The 11240-nt window shown below is 33.1% G+C and overlaps 1 protein-coding gene across 1 annotated transcript; it reads right to left on the bottom strand.

The window, feature by feature from the left end:
• Window positions 1-8756: 8756 nt before the first annotated feature.
• LOC147388344 (Leucine-rich repeat (LRR) family protein) lies at window positions 8757-10295 on the bottom strand. The gene has a single exon (XM_086421120.1). It carries the CDS (start codon window positions 10239-10241, stop codon window positions 8982-8984), a length of 1260 nt encoding a protein of 419 aa, XP_086277246.1. The 5' UTR covers window positions 10242-10295; the 3' UTR covers window positions 8757-8981.
• Between the last annotated feature and the right edge of the window lie 945 nt (window positions 10296-11240).

Below are 11240 nucleotides of genomic sequence, written 5' to 3'. Positions count from 1 at the left end.
CGATTATGATTGGGCTCATATAAAATCTTAAACCCAAAAATTTAGCAAAGAAACAAGAGAGCTTCTATTGGCACTCCAACTTTTACTTATTCTCAATTATTTGCTTATTTTCCTTATTTTTAATTGAGGTTGAATAAGTAAAAGTTGGAGTGTCAATAACAGCTCTCCAAATTTATCATGAAAAGTACCTATAATTTTTCAAAGTCGTAAGATTTATATCCAAATCTATTTTTTTGTTTTTTTTTAGATAACCGGGTATCCCTGTAAGTAGCGGATTAGGTTCGTATCTGGGCTTTGCCCAATCCATAGACCATGGTCTTGTCAAAGGACTATTCTCAGGGCACATGCAACGCCTGCACATCACACGTACCAAGTAAGTGAGGGTGCACCCTCGCAAGTGGCCCCCCTGAGGAATTAATGCTCATATTGGGTATCAAACTCACGACCCCAAGCATTAACCACTAATCGGTCCGAAATTACCATTGAGCCAACCCCTCAGGGTTAGCAAATCCCATCCTTAATATCATTGTTTTATATTTTAATCTTAGTTACCCTATATTTCATAATTGGATAGCATGATTCATGAGTTTGATGCCACGACCCAGATGAGTCAATTTGCCTTGAGTAAAGAATGAGATTTTTTTTTTCTTTTTTTAGCAAGCAAACTCTACTTGAAATTAACCCCAAGGAATTGTTTGCAAGTCGAACCTTGATAACTCCTCAAGAAGAGTAGGTCAAGTGTTTGAAACCCCACGAAACTATGAGTTTCTTGGGGCCATCCTCCAAGGTCTAGGGGACCCTTGACTCAATCTATTGCACATCGGACTTTTTGAGGGGGCTATCTGTGTTACCACGAGAATATTAGTCCCACCCGAAGGATGGGGATATCCACAATGTCATAAAAGAAAAAGTCTATTTGAAATTAGGCATTAGGGGACAACATATCATAGAGAAGAAATGCCTCGCATTCATGTTCACACTGGGCTAACATCATAATTAAGGTATAAAGATGTTTCTATCAAACCTATAATAACAATCTCAAAAAAAATTCACCTGGCGGGCACACTTACCATATAAATTAAGAGAGCTTTTATTGTCACACCAACTTTTACTAATACCACCCCAAGATGTTGGGTAACTCTTTGTGGTGATATTTACATAAGAATTTGGGTGGCCTAGTGGCAAACCGAGCCTTGATAAGCTCCTCAAGAAGGCTAGGTCAAGTGTTAGAAACCCCACAAAGCTATCAATTCCTTGGGGCCACCCTCCAAGGTCTAGTTGACTGTCAACTCAACCAACTGCCATAGGACTTTCCAAGGGGGCGGTTCGTTTGACCTTGGAATTAGTCTCACCAGAAGGGTGGGGAGAACCACATGAATTGGGGTGGCAGTATCAAAAGTTGGTGTGGCAATAGGATCTCTCTAAATTAATCACACTTGAAATAAACAAGCGGATTAAAAGACATCATTGTAGAATGCTTCTTTCTAACAATATTTGAATGTAGATACAAACATGCTTGCAATGACAAAATATGACTCTAAAATTGAATAGAGATTGAACATGACCCATTCAATAGTATTCCTTGAATTTAAGTAAATTTTCATCTCATCAACTCTAGATCTGTCAATGGATCGATTGATCCTAGATTGGTACTGATCCGGGCTGAGAAATTTATTAGATCAAAATCCGATCCATAACTGAAAGGATGTCATTTTAAGCTACGGATCCGGTCCAATATGATATAATATATTTTGTTTTTTATATAATTTGTTTTGATCGAAAATTAATTTTTTTTATAAAAGTATGCATAAACATTATATACAACATATCTAAATAAAATACTTATATTAAATATATATCATTTATATATTTTCAAGGGTGTTTTAGTAATACCCCTCACCAAATTGGTGATATTAGGTTAAGCCCCTTAATTAAAAGTCAATGTTAGTTCTTGTGGATGAATTATCCAAGATGATTTTATTTAAAATATACTTCAAAAAAGTAAATTACTAAATCAAAGTTCCACCATTAATTCATCAACAAAAAGAGACATTGACTTTCAGTCAAAGATGAAACTAATCTTTTATTTTTTGGGAGGGTAAACCCAATGGGTCTATTTCACTACAAAAAAGTAAATTACTAAATCAAAGTTCCCCCATTAATTCATCAACGAAAAGAGATGTTGACTTTCAGTCAAAGATAAATCTATCTTTTATTTTGGGAGTTTGATAGTCGTCCATTATTCAACACCTTTGATGATGCTCAAAACAGGTTCTTTTTCTTTTTCTGAATATGAGTTTTTCCATGAAATCTAAAAGGCATTGGTTTAGAAATATGATAAGCAATGTGGGCCCAACGACTCTTGGTAAGATTCGAAATATTACTAAGTTTGGAAGAAAGTGTTTTTCTAGAGTTAATGATATAATGAGATAGGGGTGTCAATGGATAGTCGAAATCCGAATCCGAATTCGAATTCGAATTCGAAAAATCGGATATTATCCGAAATTTTCGGATATCGGATTCGGATTCGGATGTCAGTTTAACATTCGAATGAGTTTCGGATACGAATTCGGATATTGCGATATCCGATTCGATAATATCCGCTCCGATAAGAATATATATATTATGTATTTATGTTTTACAACAAAACTTTAACACATGTATATATGGTGCTGTGTATTTCTGTTTTATAACAAAACTTACCTTATAAAATATCTTCTTCTCTCAACCTCAATCTGAAACGCAAAACCAGTCGAACGGTAATGGAGGTTTGGACTGTGCGAGGCTGCGAACTCCATAACCCACAATCTTCTCCGGTCGGCGAGCATCCAGGTACGTACATAATCTATCTCTCTCTCTCTCGGTAAAACCTATTTTCTCGACTTGTGCGAGCTTAATTACCGTCGTCTTCTCCGACTGACGAGCATCCAAGGATACTCTCTCTCAAACATAGTAAAACCCTCTTTTACTCTCACACAAAGAGGGAAATTTCATTTGTAGGATTTTTATCGGATCGGATATTATCGGATATCCGATATAATTTTCAAGTTCGGATTCGAATGTTTGGTAGTGCTATCCGATCGGATTCGAATTCGAATTCGGATATCATTCTTTTTTTTCGGATTCGAATTCGGATATAGCGATATCCGATCGGATACCTATCCGTTGACAGCCCTATAATGAGAGGCGTGAAAGAGAAGAATCCCAGCTTTTTTGTGGAACTTCACTTATCGGGTTTTCTTAGTTGCACAATTCATGTGTGAGACCAGCTAAATTAATTAAATATTAATTATGTGTGACACAAACACACCATGTTTGGATAGTATATCTTATATCGTGATTTGGATATATAGAGGAATATCATCATTTTCGCGGGGGTATTATAAAAATTCCCCATTTTCAAACATATTATCTTTAGGGTTGTAACTTAGACGGACTAATCCGAGCTTAACCAGATTGATGGGCAAACCTAGGCTAAGTCATGTAGAAAATGAGCTAAGTCTGGGTTAGAATAACTCAACCTGACCTTAATTCGAGTTGAGCTAGGTTGAGGGTTTGGGCAATCTAAATCAACCTGAACTCGAGGCTTTATAATAATATATAAATATTTTTATATTTTTAATTATTTAAAAAATTATTTTATTGTTTATAATGTAAAACTTTTATTTATATTAATTATATCTTCTTCTTTTTTTTCTTTCTTGAATGGTAAGTAGGGGGTTTAAGGTACCCCACTCTTTTATTAAAATAAACTTAACCACCAGAGTAGGTACAAGTTACATAGTTCATCAAAATGTTGAACAACTCTTGAGGTGAAAATTCTTTTTTACAAGTTACATCGTTTATATATTAATTATATTTCTTATTTAATATATATTAAAAGGTGACATGTATCAAAAGGGTTTATTTGTAATTTAAAACCTTGATTGAAGGGTGAGTGAATATTAAAGTATATTTTTGTAAGTTTGAAAACTATTCTAGGGGTAGTGGGTTGCATTTTTCTAGGTTTTTGACCAAGTTAACTATGATAATATTAAATTTAAATATAAAAATAGGGGCATTTGTGGGATCCAAAATTTGGTGTCGAACCACTTCTAGTCCCCCTTCTATCATTATAATGGTAAAGATAATATATATATATATATACCTAATTGTGAAGATGATGGGAAATCCTTAATTTTGGATTATACGTATATTTTATTATGAATTTACCGAACTAAATTTGGATAAATGGATATACGGATTCGATGGGACACGTATCTATATCTGACCCTAGAAATATTTATATAAAAATAATTGTGCATAAATTTACCCGAATTTTTAATCAGATAAAATATTTGTACCCATACCTGAATATCTCATATACTTTGTTAAATTGAAATTAAATTGTGCATCAGAACGTAATCTTTTGGAACCCTATCAAAGTGATCGAATAAGAATTAATTGAGAGAAGTTGAATCTTATGCCACTCATTTCGAGGTATGAAAACAAATTTAATCCCATATTATAATTTTAAAATTTTCGAATATTAAAAGTTATATTTAAATCATTAATAAGTTTAATATATAACTATTTGATTTTCCCAAATTGAAATATGAGTAGGGTTCTCGATGGGCCAACCCGCACGTATTCGGGCCTTCATATAATTTCTGATGGAGTTGGGCCACTCAACGGGCTTTCATTCCAAGTTTGAGTCCGGCCTTAAACATAAATGGGCTTAAAATGGCCCAATAAATAAACAGGCTTAGTTTTATTATCCATACCCAACCCATGGAGGGCTGGCCCATTGACATCTGATATTTAATTCCTGAAATTTATAGATACACGTGGCACGTTTGACAGTCTCAACTAACGGATAGTTTTAAACTCTGAAAGTCATAATTGTCATAAACGTTAGTTTGTCGTGTTCTCAATAAATTCCAAAATGTTGCGTGTCCAAAATAAATACGGGGTATCTTATTTTTATTTTGTAGTGTACGATACACGTGATCAGTTCCCTGTATTTAGTAAGTCATCCAGGATTGACAAATTATCGTAAATATTTGCACTCATTGTGTTCTGCAGGTAAACTTATTCTACTATCACGCGTCTATTTCATGTGATCTCATCTGAGCTTAGAAGGTGACGTTTTTTTTTTTTTTTTTTTTTTTTTTCATTCCCACTTCCAGTTAATGGCATTTATGTCCTTATCCCACCAGGAACCTTTATCGGGATTTAAAACTCGGTTTCTCGTCTCGTTCATGCCCATGATTTTTAAATTTGTCCGAGATCGAAATGTATCACCTGAGTTAACTCGGTATCAGAACTGAACAAGACCAACTCACAAATCATTTTTTGATCAAATTTTACGTCTCACGTTCAATTTTTTGAGTTATCTTACAAGAAGTCTCAAACGTATCGAAAAATTCATCCGAGACGACTCGATATCGGAGCTAAACAAGACAAGACGCAATACCAAGTTTAAAAATCATGTTCATGCCAGATATCGAATTGTCTTGAACGAGTTTTCTGATACATTTTAATCATCTTGTTCAAAAATATTTAAAAAAATAAAAAAAATGAACATAGGATTTTAAATCTCGAACCAAAAGTTGACTTGCCCATCTGTCTTGTACATGCCTGATACTGAGATGACTCGGACGATACATCTTGATCTCAGACGAGTTTTGAAATTATAATTGAGACTAATGAGCGTCGTGGGCTTACAAAGGTTTTAAAATATATTTTTTTCATATATACTTCTGTACGGGAATAGATTTTCACATAGAACCGTGGCCCTCACAAATTTTTTTAATAGTAAATTACATTTTGACCCGATGAAATTTGGTGTAATTTCATTTTAATCTCCTAATATTTTGATAATTATATTTACCTCCCTTATAATTATCTAAGGTCACTTAACCCCCTTCTCCCAAATTTCCATCAACCAAACTGTTAGTTACTTTTATAAAGACCATTTTGTCCTTTTTAAATTGTTATTCATTTTTATAAATAAAAATATGCCTATGAAAAAATGCCTTCAATGAATGTTGAGAGGCTTTTAATTTTTGCTTTTTTTTTTTTTGTTTTTGAATAAGAGGGTAAAATAGTAAAATAACATTTGAATTTTAATCCATTAGTGAAAGGAAAGGTAAGTGTAATTATCAAAATAGTAAGGCGTCAATATGGAGTTATGCCAAATTACAGGGGTCAAAGTATAATTTACCCCTTTTTATTATATTATTTTATATGTACTAGTCTTACTAACTTAGTAAGATTTCAACTCTCACAAAGGGTTGAGCTTAACTTTGTTTCATAAAAAAAAAACATGATCTGATGTCACAGGTTGTAGAGGACAAACTTCTATCAACATAAAAAATAAAAATAAAAAGTATTGAATTTTTTTTTTTATTTTTTTTTATATGAATCTAAGGGCCTGTTTGGATACCAGGAGCAGAACTATTCTTCCAAAGAACAGGAGCTGAAGTACTCTATGGAGGAGCTGGAAAAGTAATTATGTGCAGAAATGACGTTTGGCAATCAATTGGCAGAAGTACTTTTGTGCTGGAAGTTTGTTTGGGAACCATACTGACTTCTCATGACTTCTAGAAAAAAGACTAGAATACCCTTATATTATACCAGTTATTGTTTTTATCTTTTAGTGTCATAATATGCCTTCAAACTATATTGTTTTTGACATTTTAACTATAAATATTAATATAATATAATATGTTTAAATCCATTATACTTAAAATTTTAAAAAAAATTTGACTAACTGTTTTTGACATAATATGACATAATATTAAAAAAAAAAATTGACAGACTGTCTTTTAGTGTCATAAGATGCCTTCAAACTATACTGTTTTTTACATTTTAACTATAAATATTAATATAATATAATATAATATAATATTTTAAATATTAAATATTAATATAATGTGTTTAAATCCATTATACTCAAAAATTTTAAAAAAAATTGACAGACTGTCTTTTAGTGTCATAATATGCCTTCAAACTATATTGTTTTTGACATTTTAACTATAAATATTAATATAATATAATATAATAAATATTAATATAATATAATATAATATTTTAAATATTAAATATTAATATAATGTGTTTAACTATAAATATTAATATAATATAATATAATAAATATTAATATAATATAATATAATATTTTAAATATTAAATATTAATATAATGTGTTTAAATCCATTATACTCAAAATTTAAAAAAAAAAATTAATATTAATAAATGTTTCTTTTGTTTGATTTAAGGGCAAATGAATTAGAAATATTTTCATAGAAAATTAATAAAGTTAGGGGTATTTTGGTAAAACGAACCGTTAGATTTTGACTCCCCGCAAGAAGAGTTTTGAGAAATAGGTTTTCTTGACTTCTTCATAAAGAGTAATTTCTTGCTCTTGCACGGAGTAACTCTTCGAAAGAGTAGTTCATACAAACGCATCCAAACGACTTCTAACTCCCCGCAAGAGTCAAAAGTAGTCAAGGAGTCCTATCCAAACGCCTACTAAGTTTTTCCATGAAATCTAAGGATGCTTAATTGCCAATGTGGCAACCATTTGAGCTCAAGGACCCTTAGTTAGAGTTAAAATCTTATTTAGATGGTTAGAAAGTGTATTTTTTTTAACATCTTTTAGCTCAAGGACTCATCCAAATATAGTAGAAACCCATTCATTGATAGTCGCATCTAAATGTCGATATTAGGGGATTTAAAAATATATATATATATATATGTTTATTCAATAACTTTAGCAAAATATATAGATGCTTTAGAGGGGGGCACAACTAGGATTTTCTTGAAGATGATTGGTTTTAGGAACAAAATTCAAAATTTTAGATTTTAGATTAAAGTAAAGGGATCTTTAAGTCATTTTTCATTAGTCCAAGAGAGAAGACACGAGTCCCAAGACAATACCATTGGTTTGAAAACATAGGGTATGTCAAATATTTAACTAAACACTATATTGCCCTTGATCTTAGTCTTCTCCATTAAACTAATGCAAAGTGGCCTCATTAAACTCATTTTCAGTTTGAAATAAAAATAAAATAAAAATCTTTGATTTCTCTTCCCAAAATTGGTCTTCAACTTCTTGGGACAAATATTTATCGTAGTTTCAATCTTAAAATTAGTCCACTTTAACCTTCAAATCTAAAGATTAAGATAGGTCATTTTGAAGTATAAGATTATTTGATAGAAATTTCTTAAAAGAGACTAAAGTATTCATAAACTATACTAGAAGGGTGTCTTAAATAATTATCAAAATCTAGTGATATCTAAATCAATCAAAAGTTGAGGTCACTTCAACATTATTCTTCTGAAATCCTGCTGGAGTGACCTCAGTCTGAAACCTCATATCGCATTTCTTGATGTGAAAGTGGATAAGAACCATAGATGTTTTCCACTTGTATCTCGATGAAAACATATATGATTCCCATACACTTTCACGTCAAGAAGTGCAAAATGAGGTTCCAGTCTGGGGTCACTTCAACATTATTCTTCCGCAAATGATTTTAGTAATTTCCCTTGATATTATCAAGGGTATTTTATAATTTTGTGTGACATTGGAATATTGTTAAGATCCAACATTAGATTTCTATAATCTTGCATTTTGTAAGGAGGTAAACCTAATATCATCAATTTACAGGGGATAATTACTAAAATTTTATTTTATCTTATTATATTAATATTTAAAAAAATATTTTCATTTTCAGAAAAATTGAAAAAGACACCAAAATTTAATAGCTTGGTTAAACTCTACAATCTCATTCAATTTTATTATTAAAATATTTTAATAATAAAAAAATAAACAAACACTCACAAAACATGACTCCCCTGTCTTACACTATACCTTATATAATTTAATATCCGTCACCCACTTTACATAAAGTGTGAAAATATAACAATTATAAGACAAAACAAATGAAAATACTACCGGTTACCGGCTCTTCAAGTCTATCTTTCTCTCTCAATGTTCACCCTTTAGTGGTGCCATTGTTGAACTTTGCACACTCATAAACCGGTCTAGACAGTTGCCCACCCGCACTAACCGGGCAACCAGTTAACCCGATGGGTGGATCCATACAATTGTATGACAAGCACAAAGAAACCGAATCGGGTAAAGGAGATCCGGATTCTAAAGGAAACCCGGATAGGTAATTATGTTCCAAGTAGAGAGTCTTCATGCTTCCCTGATACACACTCTTTACATACTCCCGTGGAACATCACCAATCAAACGGTTGTTATTTAAGTATAAATTCTCTACTCCTGCCAACATTGAAGATAACTCACCAGACAAAAAATTATGACTCAGATCCACAATTGATCCATCACCATTGATTGTCAAATCATCTTTTACTGATCTAGGGACCCCATCAGTAAAATTGTTCCTTTGCAGCAACAGTGATGTTAGCGTAGTGTAGTGAAACAGAGACTCTGGGATTGTACCATTGAATTCGTTCATGCTTAAGTCGAGGTACACTAACTCGGAGAGAAAATCCAAACGGTCATCAAGTGGACCCCACATCTTGTTTTCTGAAACGGAGAAATAACGGAGAGACAACGGCAGTAACGGCAGCCGTCCCGAAAAACTATTCCTTTTTAAATCAAGGTGGAGAAGCTGAGTTAAAACGTTTGGTAACTCTCCAGAGAACCGATTCGAGGATAGGATTAGTACCTTTAGTGTTGGTAACTTGGTGAGACTCGGTGGGATTGACCCAGTGAGTTGATTGTAGCTGAGATCGAGAGTGTGGAGATTTGGGAGAGTTGTTATGGAGTCAGGAATTGGACCTGTTAAGCGATTGTTGGTTAACGAGATGACTCGGAGATTTTTTAAGAGTCCGAGTTGAGGAGGGATTGAACCGGAGACAATGCCGGGGAAGAGGAGGAGTTGGGTTAAAGCAGTGAGGTTGGAAATTGAAGGGTTGAGTGAACCGGTGAGACCAGGTGAGTTGGTGAGTCCAGTTCCGAGTGAGAGGGTGGTGACTCGGAGGATTGGAGGGTGGGATGAGAAGTCGGAGGAGCAGATAATGCCAGAGAAGGTGGAGCAAGGATTCGGTGCCGCGAAGTTCCATGAGGAGAAGAAGTTTGAGCCAGGGAGATCCGCTAGATTGGTCTTGATGGAGAAGAGGGCCGCGAGATCAACGGTGCTGATTTGTTGATGCTGTTGTTGTTGGAGAGACTGAAGTGAGAAGAGGAAGAGTAGGAGAAAGAGGAGAGGGAGGGATTGGGCCATAACACAGAGAGAGAGAGAGAGAGAGAGAGAGAGAGAGAGAGAGAATCTGTATGAAAAAAGGGGAGAAAATGGTGACTTGGAGGGACGCCTTGAAGTTTTGGTGAATTTTGAGATACCCCACCAGTTTGCTCAAATTAATGACATGCCTCCTTTGAACTTGGTCTTCTTTGGAAGACTAAAGAAATATTACTTAAACATCCTTATCTTTGACCAATAACGAAAAAAACCTTTGATTTTTTCTTCCACAAATCTCTCATCTTAAAACTCTTCATCTTCTAGGGTAAATTCTTTACTATTATAGTGAGAGAAGGCAGAGTAGAAGTAGTTTGACACAAAAATTTGAATTCCAAAATACCCCTACTTTTACATTTAAATTTAATTTTGTCAAACTCAGTTTGGTCAAAAAGTAAGAAAATTGTTGCTCACAAAGTTGGTTAGTTTTCGAAAGGAAAATGTTTTACTACCTACGTCCAACATTGAGTTGACCTTGCAGTGCATAGAGAATCGTAGATTTTCTAACTTGTATCTCGAGAAAATAAATCTATGGTTATTTGTACATTACTAGGTCAACTCAATGTTGGATACAATGTCCAACACTGGCAATGTAGCACGACTCTTTTCAACATTACAAAAATATCCCTGTTGCTATGTAATATTTAAAACCCTTTAATCAATATTTTGAATTACAAATAAGTCCTTTTGATACACATGTGTTTGCATTTACCACCTTCTAGTTATTTGTAAAAACACTTTCCTTCCTAAGTTACTAAGGAAAGTTTCCTCATCGCAACTCCATTCGGCATCCAAAAACATGATCGGATGCCATACAATGATGTATATTACAAAATTATAATAACTTCATAAAAATAATTACGATAAGATAAGATTATTTTTAAGCATTGGATTTAAATTTAGAATTTGAGAGTTTGGTGATTTCCCATTTTCAGAGCTTTTGGATCAAGTAAAAAATATGTTTTCTTGGTTTTTTTTTTTAAAAGA

Source organism: Akebia trifoliata, chromosome 13 (genome assembly GCF_017979445.1).
Source record: "Akebia trifoliata isolate Shusen 1 chromosome 13, ASM1797944v1, whole genome shotgun sequence".
NCBI lineage: Eukaryota > Viridiplantae > Streptophyta > Magnoliopsida > Ranunculales > Lardizabalaceae > Akebia > Akebia trifoliata.
Note: the sequence above shows the minus strand (reverse complement) of the source record. Positions and strands in the feature narration are given on the sequence as shown.

Coding starts and splice junctions, on each gene's coding strand:
- LOC147388344 (XM_086421120.1), bottom strand. CDS start 10,241: ATGGCCCAATCCCTCCCTCTCCTCTTTCTCCTACTCTTCCTCTTCTCA.